At 35.5% G+C, this 21,871-nt stretch overlaps 1 protein-coding gene across 1 annotated transcript in view; it reads left to right on the top strand.

Annotated features, from left to right (window-relative positions):
- ECPAS (Ecm29 proteasome adaptor and scaffold) overlaps nt 1–21,871 on the top strand; it is a 47,622-nt gene that overhangs the window by 6,789 nt on the left and 18,962 nt on the right. Inside the window, exons 3-25 of the mRNA XM_072404521.1 lie at nt 465–581; nt 1,953–2,071; nt 2,308–2,457; nt 2,546–2,714; nt 3,049–3,188; nt 3,503–3,584; nt 5,172–5,291; nt 5,880–5,965; nt 7,664–7,742; nt 8,313–8,362; nt 8,452–8,518; nt 10,653–10,775; nt 11,288–11,391; nt 12,377–12,497; nt 14,106–14,186; nt 15,742–15,964; nt 16,762–16,853; nt 17,055–17,189; nt 18,103–18,268; nt 18,437–18,609; nt 19,427–19,528; nt 20,033–20,156; nt 20,719–20,864. Coding sequence (XP_072260622.1) covers nt 465–581; nt 1,953–2,071; nt 2,308–2,457; nt 2,546–2,714; nt 3,049–3,188; nt 3,503–3,584; nt 5,172–5,291; nt 5,880–5,965; nt 7,664–7,742; nt 8,313–8,362; nt 8,452–8,518; nt 10,653–10,775; nt 11,288–11,391; nt 12,377–12,497; nt 14,106–14,186; nt 15,742–15,964; nt 16,762–16,853; nt 17,055–17,189; nt 18,103–18,268; nt 18,437–18,609; nt 19,427–19,528; nt 20,033–20,156; nt 20,719–20,864 — 2,769 coding nt within the window. The remainder of the gene's footprint in view (nt 1–464; nt 582–1,952; nt 2,072–2,307; nt 2,458–2,545; nt 2,715–3,048; nt 3,189–3,502; nt 3,585–5,171; nt 5,292–5,879; nt 5,966–7,663; nt 7,743–8,312; nt 8,363–8,451; nt 8,519–10,652; nt 10,776–11,287; nt 11,392–12,376; nt 12,498–14,105; nt 14,187–15,741; nt 15,965–16,761; nt 16,854–17,054; nt 17,190–18,102; nt 18,269–18,436; nt 18,610–19,426; nt 19,529–20,032; nt 20,157–20,718; nt 20,865–21,871) is intronic.

Genomic DNA, 21,871 nt, shown 5'->3' on the forward strand with positions numbered 1-21,871 from the left:
CAAGCATGTAATCCAAATAATAGGTTCCGTTTTATTACTAGGAAAAAGTCTGTATTTTTTTTTTTGTTTGTTTTGTTTTTTTGTTTTTTTTAGACAATATACACAATGGTGATTGGATTTTAACTTACTTGGACTAAGAAACATTTTGAACCTTTTCACTTGTCTACTTGTGCAATCACCAGTAAGAAATACTGTCCGCAATCAATGGGTGACATATAAGAACATACAGACATACAAAAGCTGACAGAAAATCTTTTCTACTCCCCAAACACATCCCTTAAGTTGTTGCCACCTAAATATGTCTCACCAGTATAGCTCACTTTTATTTGTGTGTTGAATTTTTTTTATATATTAAAGATAAAGTTCTAATCCTGATGTTCTTTCATATACACACACTGATGACTTTATAATACTTCTTAGTCATCTGTGTTCTCTAATACTAAGGAATGTTACTCATTTTATAGGTGATGGAATTGCTCGTCCACTTGAACAAAAGAATAAAGAGTCGTCCGAAGATTCAGTTACCTGTGGAGACCCTTTTAGTGCAGTACCAAGATCCAGCTGCTGTGTCTTTCGTAACGGTATGAACACTAGTAGCAGTACAACTTTACAAGGGCTAATTTAAACTGAAACTGCATGTGAACGTTGAATTCTTGTTGTAAATCCCTACCACCCTTTCCCTCTATTTCCCATCTTAACATTTACAATGGTTAATAATACAGACCTCACACCTTAATAATCCTTGCTGCAACTTCACAGACCCAGAATTGTGCTGTTGATTACTTCAGCTATTTTTAAACTTGCGAAGTCTGTTAATGTGCCTGCACTAGTGATTTGGGGGGTAGAGTAACAAAGGGCAGGGAATATGAAAACATATTTCAGTTTGTTGGAGTATCTGGTTGTCAGCAAGTTCAAACTTCTGTTATCCACAAGATATTTTATAATATTTATCTTAAACCTTAAGTTTAATCTGCATAGATATTATATTAGATTATGTGGTATTATCACAGGGTTTCTGTGCTTTTCTTTGCAATATGGGCAGATCATGGTTGGTGGGTGGGACCAGCAGGATTGTGTACATAGCTTTCTACAAACATATTTGTGGTAAGGTCCACATGTTATACTAAACCTTCATCAGTGAAATCCAATAAACAAAAGGGACATTCAGACTGGGGAAGGAAGGGCTAGATGATGCTGGACATTCACAGCCAGGAAATGAGGAGTTCTCTATTTGACCTACTGCATCTTTTTCTAAAGCACACTTTGATTAGCTAATAGTAAGTAAACAATTCAAGGACAGGATAGGATCTATGACCCCAATACAATTGTACAAGAGTGAAGGTATGGCTAAACACTGTGTCAGACTCTTTTATTTAATTTTGCTGACATACTGGGAAATGGCTAGAACGGCTGTTTTTATTACAATTTGTGTCCTTGACAGAAAAATTCACTCTGTTGTCAGGCTTCCCGGTTTGACATTCCTTGCTGGGCTAAAGAAGAACAAATCTTCGTAACATAAAAAGAAAGTGTTTTGTAGTCCCCCTACTTCTATTCTTGAGCAAATTATGGATCTCCAAGGACTTTATTCTGTAACATTGGTGACTAGGACAATTAGAACGCTCGGGTCTCCCAAACTGGAACAGTAGCAGCTATAAAAAAAACCTTCATAGGATCTAACCCCTTACTAGTTTATATAAAACTAAAATATGTATGGCTTTCTTTGGTGATTAGTTTTTTGGTATATTTGTAGGTGACTGGCACATAACAGTTAGACTTAAATTACATCTTTGTTAATGTTTCTGTATTTACACTCAATGTCATATTTGCATGATAAGTTTTGCAAAGCATACAAGATAAACATGAATGGATGAGTTGTTTGTGTTTTTATTTTTTTTTATATAACACCTTAAGCCTACTATTTATCTTTTGTATAAATGTTTTTTTTTTTCTAGAATTTTACAATAATCTATATAAAAATGGGATACCCACGTTTGCCAATTGACAAACAGTGTGAACTGGCACCTAGTCTTCTGACAGCAATGGAAGGGCGACCTCAACCACAGCAAGACAGGTGAGCAGGGCTCCTCTACAGACCAATTTTCCTTTCACAGCCTTGACTGTTTATGGTGGATTTTTTTTATCTCATTAAAATGGAAACCTTTTTGTTTTGTGCCCCGTTTCTCCATTGATGATGGAGCTCTTTTCTTTACTTACAAGCAGCCTTTTCAGGCAGGCAGAGTCGTTATTATATGCCACAATGATTGTCATATTTGGTAATTTTTAACAAGGCTGCATTTTTTTTTACAGCTTAATGCATCTCCTGATACCAACCCTGTATCATATGAAATATTCCAGTGAAGCTAACAAGTCCACACCAATTTTTAACCTTACTGAAAAACCAAAGACTGTGCAGCTGCTTTTGGATTTCATGTTGGATGTTCTTCTGATGCCTTACGGGTAATAATCATTTTACTTTTTTCCTGCAATCTATCTTGCTACCTACTAACACATTTCTACCAGTAAATCTTTATCGTATTTTTTTTAGATTTGTGTTGAATGAATCACAGGGTCGGCAAAGTTCATCACCTGGGCAGGGATCATCAGCAGCAGGAGGAGGTGGAGTTGGTATTCCCCAACCACCTCCTGGCATGAGTTTTTACGCAGCAAAGAGAGTTGTTGGAGACAATCAATGGACAGCAGAACAGCTAGAGCAGGTATACAAAACAAGGGTAAACTATTTAGAAAATAAGACATAGGTATTGCATGCCAACCTACAGCGGTCGAAAATGTAACTTCTATTTCTTTTGTGTAAATATATTATCGAGGCGCCGTTGACATTATGGCAAGGGATGCAGTCAGCAAATAAGTTGTACTGACATTTTAAGCTGCCTATTCTTGTGATTAAGCATTGGTTTATGTTTGTCGCTGTAGGTGACAAGCCTTGCATTGTGTTATGACTTGCTGTGTATGCCTTGGATAACAAATATATGCTCACATACCCTTTACTGTCAATAACTGCACAGCTTGCATTCTTTTCTTTCCTTGCAGTGCAAATTGGGAATTGTGAAGTTTATAGAAGCTCAGCAGGTGCCTGAACTGGAAGCTGTCATTCATCTGGTAGTTGCCTCCAGTGACACCAGACATAGTGTGGCTACTGCAGCAGATCTGGAGCTAAGAAGCAAGCAGAGGTAAGCCAGTACAGGTTAATACAGTGCACCTGACAGTGTTTCCTTTCTTTCTTTTTTTTAAGAATATATACAGTTTTTTGAAGTGTCATTGTGCATGGTACTCTCCACATCTACTTGAATTCTGCTATGTGATTTTAGAATTCAGATTTAAAAAAATATCTGGTCTTCAGTTTACCCTTGCTTGATTATTAGTCAAATAAGGCACAACTGGCAAATTAAATGATATTTTTTTCTGATTAAAATAGTCATTTATATGTGTTAATAATTCTTTGTGTGCTTTTTGTAATCTTGTCTTCCTTTTATCTTTTTTTAAGTCTGATTGACTGGAATGATCCTACCATAATTGGCAAAATGTACAAAGTTTATTTGGGAGACATACCTCTTAAAACAAAGGAGGTAAGGGGTTTCTTTTTCTATTGAAAGACATATATTGAAGAACTATTTAGTGCATTATAGCTGTTTTCTACTTTTAGTATGCTGACATACCGTATTTTTCGGACTATAAGACGCACTTTTTCTTCCCCAAAACTGGGGGGGAAAAGTGGGTGCGTCTTATACACCGAATACATGTTAAATATAATTTAAAAAAATCATACTCATCCGATCCCGCGATGCTGCGTGCTTCTTCTCCTCGCTCTCCTCCCGGCTGCAGCGCGTGTCTCCTCCTCCTCCTCTGAGCGAGGAGAAGCCGGCACACGTGCCCTCGCGATCCGGTAAGCAGGCTGGATCAGCCTGCTTATGGGATCGCTGGGGTATGCGTGTCGGCTTCTCCTCGCTCAGAGGAGGAGGAGACACGCGCTGCAGCCAGGAGGAGAGCGAGGAGAAGAAGAAGCCCACAGCATCGCGGGATCGCGGTATCGGGTGAGTATGATTTTTTGGCACAGGGTGATCAGAAGGGGATACATTGTGTCAATGTATCCCCTTCTAATCACTCTGTGTCAATGTATCCCCTTCTGATCACTCTGTGTCAGAGTGATTAGAAGGGGATACATTGACACAGAGTGATTAGAAGGCGATACATTGACACAGAGTGATTTTTTAGTATTTTGTTCAGAATCTTTTTTTTCTAGGTTTTTCTCCTTTAAAATTGGGTGCGTCTTATAGTCCGAAAAATACGGTATATATATTTTTTTTAAGTTGTTAGTTACTGAACAAATTGTTACATGTTTTCCTATTGCAACAAAGTAGTTAGAAGCTTTAATGGAATATCAGACAAATAATAAAGCTTAATGCATGTATTTATGAATCACAATCATTAAACTAGAAAACATAAAAAAGGAAAACATTTTGAGATAAATACGTAAACAACTTTTGCTGATCTCTTCCTACAAGTTGTGTCTAGCTATGACTAGCTACAGTGCATTCTTAGCATGCTACTTGAAGTTAGTTTCATAGATCTAGCATGTGGTTTAGAACAGTGGTCGCCAACCTTTTCAGAGCGGCAGACTACTAAGCTTGCCGGCTCCGGACCGCGCATGTGCGGGAAGCTGGGTGTTACTTAGTGAAGTCATGATGCCAGAACCCGCCACTCTCCTATCGCAGAACTAAGCCTGCGATGGGAGAGTGGCCAGGGTTGTGTGCAGATACACAACCTGCCCACTTCCCTGAGCATGGGATCTGTACGGGGAACATGGCCCGCGGCTCTGGCCAGTGTGCCTGGTCCTTCCCCTGACCCCACTCGGGGGTGCACCGGGGAGAGCCGTGGACCTCAAACATTTTCTTGCGACCACTGGTTTAGAAAGTTACCTGGACCGAACGTGGTTTTTAAAGCCAGAATAGGATGTATCCACAGAAGTTGCCAATCATTTGAAAGGTGAAACCTTTCCTTTATATGTATTTCAACAGTTTTTTGTTGCCTAACTTTATTTTAGCTTTAATTGGTTGTGTTTGGTTATATTAACAGGTCCTTTATGTTTAATGATTATTATTTTTAACAAAAGTGGTTAAATACTTTGCCTCATAACATCAATTGTGTTATATTAGGGGAATATCCTGAAGCCGGAACTGAAGAGAGACCCTGTCAGTACCCGTGTTAAACTGAAGATTGTGCCACACCTTTTGAGATCAAGACTGGCAGCAGAGTTATTTCCAGCCAACATACAGGTGCACTAATGCTTTACATAAATATACATATTGTGTTCAAAATGTTAATGGGGAATTTAAAACACTTTTAAAACAAAAACAAATCTGGTCTGCAGGGGGGGGGGTGATATGTAGATATTTATGAAAGTGAAAGAGTTGGTATTTGAGCTATTTGATTTAAGGTGAATTTTTATACAGAAATGTATTGCTTTGGAGAACTCATCCTTTTTTGGTACTTGGATCTCTAGGGACTTCTTAATTCTCTTTCTTTATTACCTCGTTTTAAATGCATAAGGGAAACTTTTTTTGACCTTTTTGTGTGAGAATTGGCTTTTTTTTCAGTAAGATAGTGCTATAGGGATGTGCAAAAAAACTTTGACCCAAATCCATCCAACAGTTGTCGGCTTTATCAGACTTTTGGTTAATGAATTCTGACTGCTACATTTACATTGTTTTATTCATTATGTACATTTGTATGTACATATTAATCTACTGAATTAGGTAAGCAGTGTTTTTTAGGATGTTGAGCTATGGAGGTATAATAGAAAAATGGAGAGAAAGTTTTGACGTGAATAAAGTATTCTAATTTCCCTTTTTATTATTTTATAGGTTGTGTATGATGGGCTGTTCGGTGGAAACACAAATGCCAAGTTAAGGATATTGTGTCTGCAATTTGTGCATCACATCTGTTCAATGTAAGCAAGCAGAGTACTAAACCAAAATTGTATTTAAAACTTTGGTTTTGGCTTGATAATAATAAAATGTATTTACCTTTTTATTGTTAAAGTACAGAAGTCTTTTTAAAAAGGGGATGGTAATCAGTACATACAATGAGCTCCACAAATGGGGAAAAAAATGACAGCAACAACATCAAAGGTCCAGGTCACAAGTGACAAACACATGTCACAGGAGTGTAGCATAACTTTTAGTATATATGCTTGTAGAATTTTGAGTCACTTTTGGCATTAGTATCAATTTTTCATTGTTTTTTTTTTTTGCTGTGGGTGGTAACGTGTTCCCAGCCTTTAGGTGAGGAGCTTAATCTACCTCTTAAGCCCTTACACATTTTTGCAATTAATCAGGAAATTACATAGAAAATGTACTTTTCAGGGGTGGTAATCCAGGTAGAAAAAAACAACTAAATTTACTGTGTACATCCAGGGAAGTTAATTATTACATTTAATAAACATGCCATAAATATAGAAAATATAGATGCTGTAGGTTTACTGACTTCTTTTCCCAGCACACACATTTTTAAAAGACAAATCTGTCAAAAAAGTTGCATCTAATCCTCATTATTCTTGCCACTACTCAGTAAGAAAAGCCCATTAAAAGCAAATCTTAGAAATAGCCCTAAGCCAGCAAAGGGAAATACAAATTGGTATTAAACAGATCCAGTGTCCATTCTGCAAAAAATGCCCATGTATTCAGGGCTACATGTATAACCACATCAGTATAGAGCATAACATATGGGATTAGCACTATACAGAGTTTTTATGTTTCCAGCACATCAAACAGGCTAGGACTTACAATTGTACGCATATGACTTCAGGGTAAGCTTTTAAATGATAGAGATGTGTGCTCTGGTAAAAACCAAACAGTTGGTTAACCTCCCTAGCGGTCTAAATTCATCCAAATTTCCATGCAAAAAGCGGTAAAATTTTTTGCATCGAAATTTATTTTTCATTGTAGGCTGTAATTCTTAGGCATAACTTACCAATATTTGTTACGTTTATTATTAAACTTTAAATAACAAAACACAAATCTGTAAACCAAAATATATTTAAACATGTAATATAACTGTACAGTAGCATGTATAATATATATATATATATATATATATATATATATATATATATATATATATATAATTATATAGTATATGATTATTTCTTCATATTGGACTCAAAACAGCTATTTTGTATTGAATCCAATGCAAAATTATTTGAATATCCCGCCGAACCCCCCGCCAGCTCCAACATCACTGGGAAACCCCGGAGATTGTCTCTGCATTCGCCGGCTGGAGATCAAGGAGGAAGGGTGTGTCCCCAGGACCTGCGGGGACCAGCAGGAGTCTGGGGGGGACAGCGACGGAACAAGGTAGGTGGGTTTTTTTTTTTTTAGGTAAAAGCTACCTCGAGTGTGACTCAGGAATACCGATTTTTGCCTGGAAAATCCACCCCGAGTCATACTCGGGTATACCGCTAAGGGGGTTAAAGATTGAAGCAGTACAAAGCTTACGTTCCGTTTTTTGTTATACTGTGTGATTATACTGAGCATAAGTTAATGATTACCTTACATAAGATATATTCATAATTAATAAATTAGTTTTAGATTTGGACTGCTTATTGACTGTATATTTGTTTGTGTGACCCCATTTTGTTCTGCTACAGATGCCCTGAACACAAAATAAAGCCTCTGGGCCCCATGCTTCTAAATGGACTCACAAAGCTGATCAATGAATATAAAGAGGTAAAATATTTCTAATTACCATTTCGTTAGTATGTATGTATGTAATCAATTTTATTTTAGCAGTATTTGTGGGCCATACATGGCATTCAATAGCTAGGCAGTATAAATTAATTTGGTAGTTTAAAGTAATAAGGCTTTATAGAGTGATTCCTAACCGTGTAATAGTCCTCTGGATTGATTAGCATTGTACGCTTTGTTAGTGTAACTGCATATCTCAGTTATGAAGTATAAGGCTAAGAACAACATTCATCCTTGTTATTATGCTTCGCTGCATGGGAATAATAACCAATGTAGCTTGAAAAGTTCCCAAGCAGTATTTAAAAGGAAGTGTACAAGTATAGAAATGGGTTAAACAGGGGTATATAACCCCCTAGCTAATTCTCTCAGTTTTTTGATGCAAAAAGTGGTCCTAATTTTTTTGCATAGAAATTTTTGTTTATATTGTGAGCCTGTAATTCTTAGGATTAACTCCCAGGTATGATAATTATATTTATTTATTATAATATAATCATAAATTATAATACATAATTATAAATAATAATTTTAACATCATTTTATTATTATTTTTAGGATCCAAAGTTGCTGTCCATGGCCTATAGTGGTGTTGGTAAACTCTCTGGGTATGTTCCTTCCTTCCAGAGATGTTCTTTTGCAAAGTTTTGTAGCCAAGCAAATAACTTTATTAACCATTTCTGTTTCTCCTGTGTAGTCGAATCCCCCAGCTGTTCACAAAGGACTTGGCTTTAGTGCAGCAGTTTTTTGAAGCCATGCGTAAGGTAAGTAAGAAAAGTGTGCTACTAGTCTGTCAGCAATCAGGATTGAGTATGGCTCTTGTCAATACAATGCGAAAATCTCCTAATATTTTGGATATTGAAAAGGTCTATTAAATTTATTAAATTACCAGGTTAAACGTGATATGCATTGTCTCAGATTGTGATTATTCAAATTTATGTTAGATATTTTTTCAGTTACAAATACAGAGAGTGCCCCTTATTCTGCATACTACGATTTTTTGAGATTTCAGTTACAGGTCAAAACTAATGTTTTTTATTTCAATCATTGCATTTGCAAAAGCTTACTTTTGCCTTTCAGCAATGTATATTGGTACAAGTACCTTAATGTAATTCTAAACTAAAAAATCTGCCATATTTTATCACAAAATGGTTTGTAAAAATGATTTTTGACAATTTATACAAAAACTTACTATTAAAGGCATCACAGGGTCTCTTTAGCATAATGTACTTGACATGATGACATTTATTTTAACATTTTTAACATGTTAATATTGTTGAAATGATAACATTTTTAGATTCTGGATGGTAGTGTTCACTATTCTACAAAAATGGTAGCTATATGCATGCCATGAACTTGGTTGAATGGAAATAATTGTGATATGATTTTTAAGTATGCATGTCTGATCGTCTGGGTGGAGCTTGCTGTTTTACCCAATAGTATGAGTAAATGAGTTCTTTTGTTTTAAATAGCTGGTTTAGTTCAATTCCTAATGACTGCAATAGTTATTTTGTGTTTTTGACTGAGGCACATAAACACATTCACAAGAAAAGTTATTGTTTTTCTTTTATTTTCCAGCATGAAATGTGGATTTTTTTTGTCTGGTGCCTTCATTACATAAACTGATCACTAGTGGTGTTTTATCTGTTGAGTTCTAGTGGTTATTTGTGGGTTTTTGCATTGTCCTTGACATACTGAACAAATCTGACTGTCTGTCATCTGGGGAATCATTCATTGACTGTCATTGGCTGTTTGTGATTAGATAGGTGTGCTCCTCCTCAGATGTATTCCTGAGATAGTTTTGAAAGAAAAAAAACAGATATTATGGTGTGCTAGTTCTTTGTTTGAATTGTATTGTAGTGGTTGTGAAAATATCTCAAAATATCATTCAGATGGTAAAACCTTTGTTAAAGAAAAACATTATTTTAATAATATGTTTGTAAATGTAAATATTTCAGGGAGTATATCCACATCAGTCCTGAGAGCAGTTATCACTTTTTAATGCCATTGAACTTCTACCTTGGCAACGACAAGTAGCTTCTGCCCCAATGATGCCACAGTGAATGAATGGTGATGGGGGTGTTCTGTAGATTTCTACTCACTGCCATTCACTGTCAAATGTGCAGACACTGGTTCTTAAAGTGTAGGTGTCCCATCCACGTTAGGACCAGCTGAGGGCTAACTGACCTGCTTTTCACCTAATTAGACTGGGTTTATTATTTTGTCATAAAACAATATTAGTGCATAAGAAAATAGGTTGCCCTACTGAAAAACAAACGTTTCTTAATTTTATTAGAAGAATCTAAATATTTGTTCAAAGCTGAGTAAATGTGTATTTTTCATTATGTTTGTAATTTTTCTGATGACTGTCTTGTTCTTCATTACACAGAGCACTGGGTTGATGGCATGTATCTCTGTGTGCAGTCTAAAAGATTTGAATGGTTTTTGAACTGAATATGTCTTTAAAATCTAAATAAGGTTGAAGTGCTTCATGTTGTCCCACTAACTGGTCATGACTGTGAATCTGTCTGTTGCTTTGGGCCCATTCACACATGCGTTATGGCACGTTGTGACAGTGTATGTCAATGCATCTGCTGTATGTGTGCTTGCTATGCCATTTTTATGAATGGCATGCCAGTGCACTGTACAGTACAGAGAATTGCACTGCAGTTTCCACAGTGCACATATGTGTTGTGGTGTGCTGTATTCAGAAAAAAAGAGATTTGTGTTTTTCTGTGCAATAGCAGCCCATCCATGTTTTAATGGGTTGCCTTAACACTGTGCACATTATCAGATGTTATAGACCCTACTGTTTAAATCAAAATAATCATAATATTGTTTTATTAAAAGATTTCTTGATTATTCAAATCTGCAACTAATTCTACTTACAATTTGAAGGAGGAAATGGATGTAAGGCTTTCAATACAGGAGGCCCTATCTATGATGGTCGGAGCTTATGCAAACTTGGAAGGTGCTCAACTAACTCTAATGGAAGCGCTGGTTGGGTCTTACTTGGTGAAGGTAAGGGTTTATTGTTTAGCCTATTAAAAATAACTATTACTATTCCTAAGTTATCTTCAGGCAAGTTCTAACAGTAATCTTGATAACATAATTTCAAGCAAAACTACCAATGTTTAAATTATAAAAAAAATAAATAAATAAACCTGCAGTGAAAGAATATGATTCAGTTGCCGTTTTTCTTAAAAATGCTGGCTAAGATATTTTTTCTAAGATATTGGCCTGGAACAAGGATGCAGATAAGGATTTTTATTTTTTGACTTTCTAATTTGCATGCTTAGTAGGGGCAATGACTAAGAAATGTTTCAAATCCACAGACAGCACATCATCTGCTTTTCTAAAGAGATCCGCTGTTGGAGACCCTGTTCTTTTGTTAGTACAGGTTTCCTTTAAAACTAAAAGTTCGAACAGTAACTAATATCTGATTTAATCCCTTATGTCATATTGTTAACTCATAGCACCCCTTGCAGTATGCTTCAAAACTATTTTATTCTTCATCTTGTGTTTTTCTGTAGCCAGAAGTTCAGGTTCGACAAGTAGCTGTGAAGTTTGCAAGCAGCATTTTCGCCCCTGACCACATACCTTCCAGATACTTGCTTTTGCTGTCAGCAGGAGACCCGTAAGCCTTATTCGCTGTTTAATATTGCATTTTTTTTTTAAATACTTGTTTTTGTTTAGGCAAGTTGGAATATAAATTTCCCTTTTAAATTGCTAAGTAAACCTTTTGAATACTTATATTACTTCACTTTTATTGTCACAAAGGTCATATAGAGGTTTTCTAACTGATTTTTGAATTTCAACAATTTATTACTATTAACTGGTCACTGGAGCCCATAATAGATATTGCACTCTGCATTTTAAACATTTGCCACTTTTATTTGCCATTGCTGTAAAATTGAAAAGCTATTATGAATCATTAAGTAATAAATAAATGTCGGTTGGAAAGTGACCATATCAAGCATTCTAATTCAAATTAATTCGCCACAAAGTTCGAGTGATAATGTCCTCTGTTTAAGATGGTCTCTCGTTGGAAGGGTCATAAACATTGCTGAAAAAAATGCTTACTGGTTCTCCAATAATGTTATACTTGATAATTCTACTAAGTTTAGGTGGTTCTTGTGAAAATGCCAGATGCCAGACTTCTGTACTGTATTTTTCATTTAGCTTTTTAAACATCTATGTAGCAGCTCTCGGCCATCACAACCATGATGGAAAACATATAGCTGATCCCTCCCAGGTGCACTCAAACAGCAGCAAACTGTTCTTTGACATCTTCGGAAGCTTCTTTTATTCATCTGTCACAACCTTCTGTTATCAGCTGAAATGCATTCATGCTTTGTAATTGAGAACACAGAGAGTCCAATCACAACCCTTATTTTCTGGCTAATCAGAGAATGCTGGCTGTCTGGGGAGCAAGGTATGGGGTAAACAAAGTGTTTTAAACTCTTGCAGTGTGGGGGGAAACCTAGTGCATAGGTGGGTTTGTGATTTACATGAAATGGACTTTAGGAATGAGCTGGTGTGTGTAAATACTACAATATTTGTCTACTACTCTGAGCCTTCATGATTTTTCAAAAAATGCTATTGCTGTTTTTTGTTCCTAGACGAGAAGAGGTCTATGGAGAAGCACAGAGAGCACTCAGGTCATTTTCTGCTGGGGAAAAAGATGCCTCTCCGCCAAAACTTCCCCCTTTTCCAGTGATGGTCAGCCATATAGTAGAAAAGGTATTTTTACGGCTCTTCTTTGGTGGTACATTGACTAGAATTTGTAATACTATGTATGCAACTACAAGGTTAGTAAATTAAAAACTGGTTACTATAAATTACTGCATTCCCTTCGCAATTTTATTAACCTCCCTAGCGGTGCATTTCTTTCCAGTTTTATATGTCTAAAAGCGGTACATTGTTTTTCATGGAAATTTATTTTACAGTATAATATAATAGTATGAGTATAATAAAGTTAATTAAAAATAATTATAACTAAATAAATTAAAAAATTTATTTATATATATATATATATATATATATATATATATATATATATATTTTTTTTTTTTAAATAAATAATATAGTCATACTATTATATATACTGTAAAATAAATGTTCTTGAAAACAATGTACTGCTTTTACACATTTTAATCCAATGTATTGCATTCAATACAGTTATTTTGTATTGAATGCAATACAAATGGACATTTGGATGTTTGCACGACCTTGAAGAGGCCCTGTCATTGGAAAAAGCAAAAAGCCTAATTTAGCCAACATGCCTGTTTTACTTCTCCTTATTAAAATAAATGCAGCACTGTTTAGTTCTTTTTTCTGGTGTTAAAGTTTTGTCAAGTGAGGATACAGTTTATTATAAATAAATCCAGCCTAAAGTAGCCCTCTTTTGCTTGTCACCCATCAATCTTAAGTGGCGCTATCCATTCCATTATGCAGAGAATTGATAATTCTGGGAGTGTTGGAACCTCTGATTCTTGGCTCCTGTTTTGTCAGTATTTTACTGCTGTAAGGCTTAGTCTACACGGACATTTGCCCCAGTGTTTACCTGAGGCTTTAAAAGCCCATGTTTGAAATTCCCATGCATTCCAATGGGCTAATCTACATCAGGACATTTACTTGAGGCATGTTTATGAGCGTTACCTATACCGTTGCTTGCAACAATTAAAAAAATTAAAATGCGATGTTAACGCTGTAAAACGCTTTCATTGATTTCAATGGGGGCCTTTTCCCGCGCTTATAAGCACTTGAACCAGGAATGCGGCATAGACGGTTTACAATATTTTAAAGGCAAGCTTTTAAAGGCATATAAACGCAGTAGGAACGTTTATATGCATTTTTCAAAATGTCTGTGTAGACCCAGCCTAAATAAAAAAAAGTCTCCCAAGAGCAGAAAATAAGCTTCTCTATATTCAACAATCCGGCTCAATGTTTACTATTCAGCTGCTTTTGATTTTAACAGCAACCATCTGCTGTAAGGGTCCAGGGACCAGAAATTGTGAGCCACTCAAAAATCAAAGAGAGCTGTTGATACTCTGCTTTATTTTAGAAAGTGTTACTTTTCTTAGACTAAATAACTGCAGGAGAAAAGAGTGCTATTTTCAGTTGCTTTTTTATAGATTCTGAATCTGTGAGGTTGGTTTATAAATGTTTCCAAGATTTACCCTACTTTTGCACAAAGTAACACATTTTTCACATTGCATTCAATTAGAAAATGTGTGAACTATCACACATGGGTAGAAAGCTGGGTAAATCTTACGTAAAAACATTTTTGAAACAACCCTTGTGTGTTGAATAGATTTTATGATTAATCCAGCTCTTTATACTTTACAGGCTTCCAGTAGGATGAAGACCCCTGTAAAATTCGTGACAACCACATCTGTGCTACCATTTAACCCTGCAGCATTTTTAGAGGTACTATTTCGACAGTAAAATATTTTTATAGTCCTCTCTTGATTCATCCCCCTGGGGGGTCTAATTATGTCAGTATTTGTATGTCAAAAGCAGCACATTGTTTTGTGTGGAAATTTGTTGTTTAATATTTTAGGCCTGTAATTCTTAGGAATAACTCCTTGGTATGATAAAGTTTGAAACACATATCATAAATTATAATTTATTTAATAATTATAAAACATAATTATGAAAAATCATAAAATAACAATAAATAAAATGTAATAATTTTATTAAAAAAAAAAAATTGTCCAAACAAGGGAACAATAATAGAATAAACGTTTTGGATTTATTATTTGGATTTCTTTTTTATAACTTTATCACTGTAAACAAAATGTTTTAAAAGCAGATTACAATGATTACATTATGTAATCTGCTTTTAAATTTCCCGCTTTTTGACGCTTCACGCATCACATCGATCAAGCCGATCAAGTGATGCAGAAGCCGGCCGGGTATCACTGTAGGACGCCACTGGATCGTGGGGAGCAGGTAGGATTTTTTATGCGGCTTTATATGGCTCGGGGTTACGGCTTTTGGTACATAAAATCCACGGACAATAGGGAGGAAAGAAGAAAAGGACAGGCTTTTGCTGGCTTAATATTTGTATGTTATTAAATCATTTGTGTCAAGGTTTTTTTGAAAACAGGACAATAGTAAGATAATGTTGAATTAAAAGTGTATTACTTTATAGTTACATATTACAATATATATGAACTATATAAATATAGAGGATAACAGATCAATAATAAAACATACATGTGAACAAGTGTTAATCAAAGATATACTAAATCAGAGTGCATCAAAAAGTTGTACTTAGGAAATCTAAGTGTCTCTGAAAATTTCCTGACGCGTTTCGCCAAATCACTGGCTTCCTCAGGGGATCAAGAGACTTGAGTAGATTATAAACTTTAAAGAAAGGCATGTAAGAAAGATATTTGCTTAGTACAAATATAATATAATCATATCCTAATGCATAGAAAAGTTATATATTGATATAGTAATACATAAAGATTGACGACTCGTTATCATACATATTCAGAAACAGTTATATGTACAGATGAATGGATAAATATTCAAACAATATATAATACATAAAATCCACCCCAAGCCACTCTCGGGAATTCGGTTGAGAGACCTAGAGTAGGTTAACTATATCACAAAAAAAAAAACGGTTTAGATGGTGAGTAGTTCCAATATTTTCAGCCTATGCTTTTCTGGGTTCAGAATCTGCAACTATCTGTGTTGGCCAGGCTAGAATGATGTAAATCCCACACATGCACATTAGAGTTCATGCATTCCAGCACCAAGGTATGCCAAGCCAACTTTACAATATAGTTATAGGTAAAGAACCTAGAACCTAATATTTTTCCTAGATAAAAGTTCTTCTAGAAGGAACTGTAAAGGTGCACTACACAGAAATTTATAGTTTAAACTAAAAAATGTGTTAATCTCTGATAATATCTACACTGTTTTTCATGAAATATTTGTTAATGGTTTTACGTGTGTTTTTGCAACACAGATAATCCTTTATTTAAGAATGTGCCTGGCTCACAGTGCTGGTTTGGACCCAACATGCCAGTCATTGGCAGAAATGCAAGACCAAGCTCCTGCTATTGGACGTTACGTGAGAGAACTAATGACTAATGGCTTCAGTGATCCAGAGTCCACCTCCAAGATTGAAGACATGAATCCTGTGGAAATGTACATAAGCCTTATGCAGCAATTGTTGTCTTCAGCTGGAGGTAGCCACTATTCCTTATTAGTACAATGCAGTCAAAATGTTTAAATAAATCATGAAGTTCATATACAGCAGTCTACTTTACTGGTTTAATGTTTCTTTTGAGTTGTGCTGTTATGTACCAGTCCAATTCAGTCTCTTTTCATGGTGATCCTGACATCTGTGAGTCCCTATATGTAATTTGGAAAAGCTGTTCCCTAACTCTCCCACGCTTGAAGTCTTGCTTTCCCTCGCATATATTGTGGTTGCTGTATATATTTTTGTTTCACATTAAAGTAGTTTGAGTGATACATCCCACAGGATCAGATTTTTAGTGATTGTCATCTAACTACATGGATTTTTTTTCACTTGTGGTTTGCATTTGCTATGAAATAGGAAGCTGTCCAGATAAAAACAGCAGGACAGTCATCACTGATTTCTTTTTCAAGGTTCATACATACAATGGTTGTCTACTATTTTATGTAAAGTAAAAAATCTGGTGATAGGTCAGCTTTAAGATGAACCCGGCTCCAGAATATACAAAACATGTATGTCCATGTCCTTTGGATTCAGTCAACACCAAACTTAGATTGCTGATCAGTTGCTAAGGGTGTTGTGCTGAAGTCCTGTAGACATTTGGAACATTTTCTAATTCTGCTGATTTTAGCCTTTTCATGTGTAGATATCTTTAAATTTTTCAGTGAGATATGATTTTGCTGTAGCCTGTAAATAAAGAAGCCTACACATGAACTAGTTCTATTTTCTTAATATTTAAATTAAAAAGTAACATTGTTTTAAACATGTGTAAATATTTGATTTCAGGTTTGCAAGTTATGTATTGCCTTTTGGAAGTCATGTCAGTGTATCCACAGAAGTTGGCTACTACTCTTTTAGACAAAATAGACTGGATAAAAGTAAGACATGGCTATCGTCTGTATCATACCTTAATATAATGTGCTGTACTTTACAGATCTTTAACAGTTGTTCCTTAATTGTTAAGTTTCCTCCCCACCCCCTGAGGACCTTTGTTTAAACTATTCATATTATTCTTGTTATGTGTGTCAGTGTTTCTAGATACCTTATGCTTGTTTAATCTAATTTTATTTTTTTCTTAGAGTTTAATGATTTCCAACAAGGAAGAAATGCGGGAACTGGCAGCACAGTTGTATGCTGTAGTTGTTTCTTCATTACCTAGTTCAGAGCTAAAGTCTAAACTGGAGAACCTTAATAAAAGTGCCAAGGATGTACATGTAAGTAATGAAAATAGGCACACTTTTCTTGCAGCTATCTGATGGTTGTCAAAAATTGTAGGAGGTAATTTATATGGCAATAATGACTCCAGTTTGATTGGTACTTTTTGGTAAATCCAACTTTATTTCTGTTGTTCAGGTATTCAAGACTAATCTCCCTTGCATTGTTTTATATTCTTCAATATGTACATTAATTAAGAAGTACATAGTAGTAGTAGTTATAGTTATATTTCAGCAGCCTTTCTCAATCTTTCCATCATTGGAGAACCACTGTGATGTATTAAGCACCTAATGTGGGTTTTTTTTTTCAACTGCCTCCAGTTGTAATCCTGTAATGTAAAAATATTTTGAAACTAATAGTTAAAATAGAAAATTGGTCCTAGTGATGCAATATGGATTTCCAGTTAATTGTTCAAAAAATAGTCATGCTAATTCAGCCTCTGATTTCAGTCTCAGAAATGCAGAGTACATATAAATTACCCTTTTTTCCCCCCTACCTATCACCAACACACATTTTAATTCACAGAATGTGGCAGCATGAAGGCTCAGAGGTTATCACTCTGCCCTTTGCAGCACTAGGTCTCGGGTTCAAATCTCGGTCAGGACATTATCTGCAATTTCTTCTCATGTTTGTGTGCGTTTCCTCTGAAGGTTCCAGTTTCCTCCCACATTCCAAAAACATGCAGTTAGGTTTGTTGGCTTCTCCCCAAAATTGACTGTATACTGTATTAATGACATGACTATGGTAGGGACATTATATTGTGAACCCCTTTGAGGGACAGCCAGTAACATGACTATGGACTTTGTAAAGCACTGCGTAAGATGTCCGCGCATATAAATAGTGTGTAATTATAAAATGTGAATTTGAAGAATAGCTTGCTAATATTTTCTAAACCTTGTCTAATATTTGCAGAACCCAGAAGCTCAGCATGGCTCTATCCTGGCTTTGGGCTATCTGATTGGAAGATATTTAGATAAATGTCACAAAAGTAAGGAGGAGCTGCAAAATATGGAGCATTCTGGATCTCTCCCCATACATAATGAAGATGAAATCATTCAGACTTGTGTGGAAACCATTGGTGCGTAAATTTAAATATTTATGTATATAGATTTTGGCAATGTGTTATATTATCCAGTACAAAGTTATGGAATAATATCTTGTGTTAAGACTGTAAATGATCTTTATGTAAAAAAATATTGAAACCTACACAGTATACAAGTTTGTTTGTGTTTCCCTCCTTGCACAGGAATGTTTTTGGACAATTCGTCTCCTTTGTTGTCAATTGCTTCGGCCACAGCTTTAGGAGAGATTGGACGAAATGGGTCACTACCCATACCTGATGAGGGCCCTGGCTTCACTAAAAAGCACCTTGTGGAAAATCTGTTGGGCAGGATAACATCTGGCAAAGAAACTAACAAGGTCAGTTTGTAGTTATTTTCTATTTGCCCACAAGACCTTCTTTATCTTATTTGTACAGGTAGTCAGAAGGGGAATATTTATTGACATAAATACATTTCATTTTGAAGAAGTAATCCTTTGGTGCGGTATATGTCTACAGTGTTATGATTTGTGGGAGTTTATTTTGCCACTAAATCTAATTTCCTATATTGTTTCTTGGAGAAAGTCATATAAAGCATACCTGTAGATCTCCCAAAGAACGTAAGTAAAAGGCACACCACTTCCACACCCCAAATTACATGATCCATGAAGTATAAACGAAAATGTTGTTTTCCTTATTTTTCCTTATACAGTTTTTTTTTTTCAAAATAACAAATGCAAGATATATTAAATAACACAGAGGAAGTTAATAAAGTTTGTTGGAATGTAAAGAGGGTCAGTCCCTCCAACAATTGTGATCTATGTATATGTAGTATGATTCTAAGTTTATTGGGATCACAAAATATGACAATGGTAAAATAACCTTAAGTTGCATGTATGGATAAAGTTATTTTGGTCTGATTGGGAAACAGGTATGTACCACCACACTCGGCTATTTATGTCCAGTATAACTTAGTTGCCAACAGTGGAAAAGTGTGTTTGCATCCACTCGCTGCAATTGTGGAACAATTAGTTGTCCATCATACGCAGCAACATTACAATACTGCATCTACCTAAGGATCTGATTTAAGTTAAAAATTATTTATATCACTAATTGTATGTTTAAAGTATTTTTTACTCATTAAGGTTAATTGTGCCACTGCATGTTTTTTTACAGTTCTCTTAATTCATTTCTTAGGCCAAAGAACGAGCCATAAAGACACTGGGCTACTTTCCTGTTGGGGATGGAAGCTTCCCACACCAGAAGATGTTGTTGCAGGGACTTATGGAGTCAGTAGAGGTAAGTTGCTGCAATCTTTTATTGTGCCATCTTCTCCCCTTCCTACCTGTATGGCTATATACAATGATTCCCAGACTATGGCTTGTGGGCAATTATTTCCTTAAGGCTGCTGTATATCAGGCCTCTGCCAAAAAAATATATATTTTGACTGGTGATTTTGTCAATAAAACTGCTTGTCCTGAAGTGACTTTCTGGTTTGAATGTATGGAGGAGCAGAGCAGTCACTCATGCTACTATTCTACTCCTGTTCTGTAGTCCATATGCTAATGGCAGTCCTTGAATTTTTCAGTGCAGTAAGCACTCCTTCTTGAAATGTACTTTTATGTGTAGCAGACAGACAATACAGTACAGATGCCTTCTAGGGTGTATTTAGGTAACAACAATTATTTAATATTAGACATGCACTTCATTACCATGCTATATTTTTGTTTTGTTTTGGGTTTTTTTGTACTGCAACACAGTTTACACTTGAATTCAATTAGTTTAACATTTTATTTCCTTTAGGCAAAACAAATTGAGCTTCAGTTTACAATAGGGGAAGCCATCACTAATGCAGCTGTGGGTAAAAAATCTGCAGCAGCCAGAGATGTTTGGATTGTTGCTGAAGAAGACTATCGCCCACGCGTAGGTAAGTTGAGTTTCTCCTTCACATGTGGCATTCATGTAATCTCTACTCCAAACAAAATGTATAACTTTCAGTGGGTTTTACATAGAATAGACTCTTGCTGCTGGAGCCATTTTTCATCATAAACATGCACATTTCAGGCCTGAATACCTATTGGACCCTAATGGCATCTGTCATCTCTGCACCAGGCGAAATGAGAACAGAAACTCTCAGACCTTTATCCCCTATAGTGGGGGGTTCAGTGAGCATATTTACATATACAGGTGTGAGCCGATGCTTTTTGCTGCTGTCATTCTTACAGTAGTGCCAGCTATAGGGTTAAAATGGAGGGAGAGAGGGTTGTTTATGAAACTGCTATAAGTTTTAAATGATTCTTTTACTGACTATTGGAGATGAATGATTGATTTTATTTTATAAGATTACTATAAATGCACTTAGAATCAGGTGCAATGTATCACATGTTAATTGTCAGATCATGCCTATCATAGTTATCATAAAATGAATTTTGTTGCTGAGACTTGTCATGTTATTCTAAAAACATCTGTTTTTTTTATCATTGAAACAGCTGAAAAGGACAATGATGTTGTCTCTTGGGTTTTGGAGCAGATTCTCAACAAGCATGTTGTCAGTGTAAATCCTCATGTCAGACAGGCTTCATGTATATGGCTGCTGTCTCTAGTGAAGAAACTTAGTGAACATGTACAAATAAAGGTTAGTCTAATGTTTTTTACTTAATCCATCCAGTAAAATGTTTGGCCTAACAGGGAGTTAGGACAAAATATTATGTATCATCTCTGTTTTGTTAAGTAAAAAAAAGATGTTCCCACTTATGACTGGAAAGATGGGTAGTATGTATGCTCCATGAAATAGAAACAAGGTCTTTATATTCAATATTCAGTTATTCAAAGCTTTCTTCTCAATAAATGAAGGCCAGTTACTGTCCTTAACCTTAAAACTTGCTGTACACTGTGATGAAAGATAACTTTCTTATTATGTATAGTGCAGTTTTAAAGTATATCGATACCCCAAATTTGTTTTAATATTATTTTTTTTAAGTAGTGTCGGAAAGTTAAACCAATGTCTGATTTTCATTGTTCTCCAATTCTCCATTGGAGAAATATTCCCCTCAATTCTTGTTTGGGGAACAGCCATTTAGAAGACAAGAAGTGGGGAAATTCTGCAACAGGGAACAGACAGTTATCAGCTGGCAGCAGTTCTAATCTTTCCCTGTTTAACACTTCTTTTGTGTTGCTTTTAGAGAGATTTCTCCTCTTATCCTGTCCTGGGAACATTTTCTTTCTGTTAATAAGGAATTAACTCAGTAGAACTTCCAAATAATAAATCCTGACAGGAGTTCTAATGATTGCTCACTTTATCCAAAGTTCAAAAATGTTTGGGTTTTGATATACATTAACAATAGACCTAATAAATCTGACATAAGGTTTACATTTATTGTCAAATGCTCATTTTTGTTCTTGAGTGTTCATACTAATGCATAGATGCACATCTGCCATCTCAGCACTTAGAAGTCATTACAGAGTGATAATATGTTGTCTGTGTATTGGGATGAATTGGCTTTAATGAACTTCCAAACATGGGAGGAAAATGTGTGAAACTGTGTTAGGCACTGACTGTATTTAAACATCTGACCAAAATAATTGTATGTTAATGGATTTAGGTGATGGCATCATATTTAATATAGCATAGCAGGTACACTA

This window comes from Pyxicephalus adspersus, chromosome 3 (genome assembly GCF_032062135.1).
Source record: "Pyxicephalus adspersus chromosome 3, UCB_Pads_2.0, whole genome shotgun sequence".
NCBI lineage: Eukaryota > Metazoa > Chordata > Amphibia > Anura > Pyxicephalidae > Pyxicephalus > Pyxicephalus adspersus.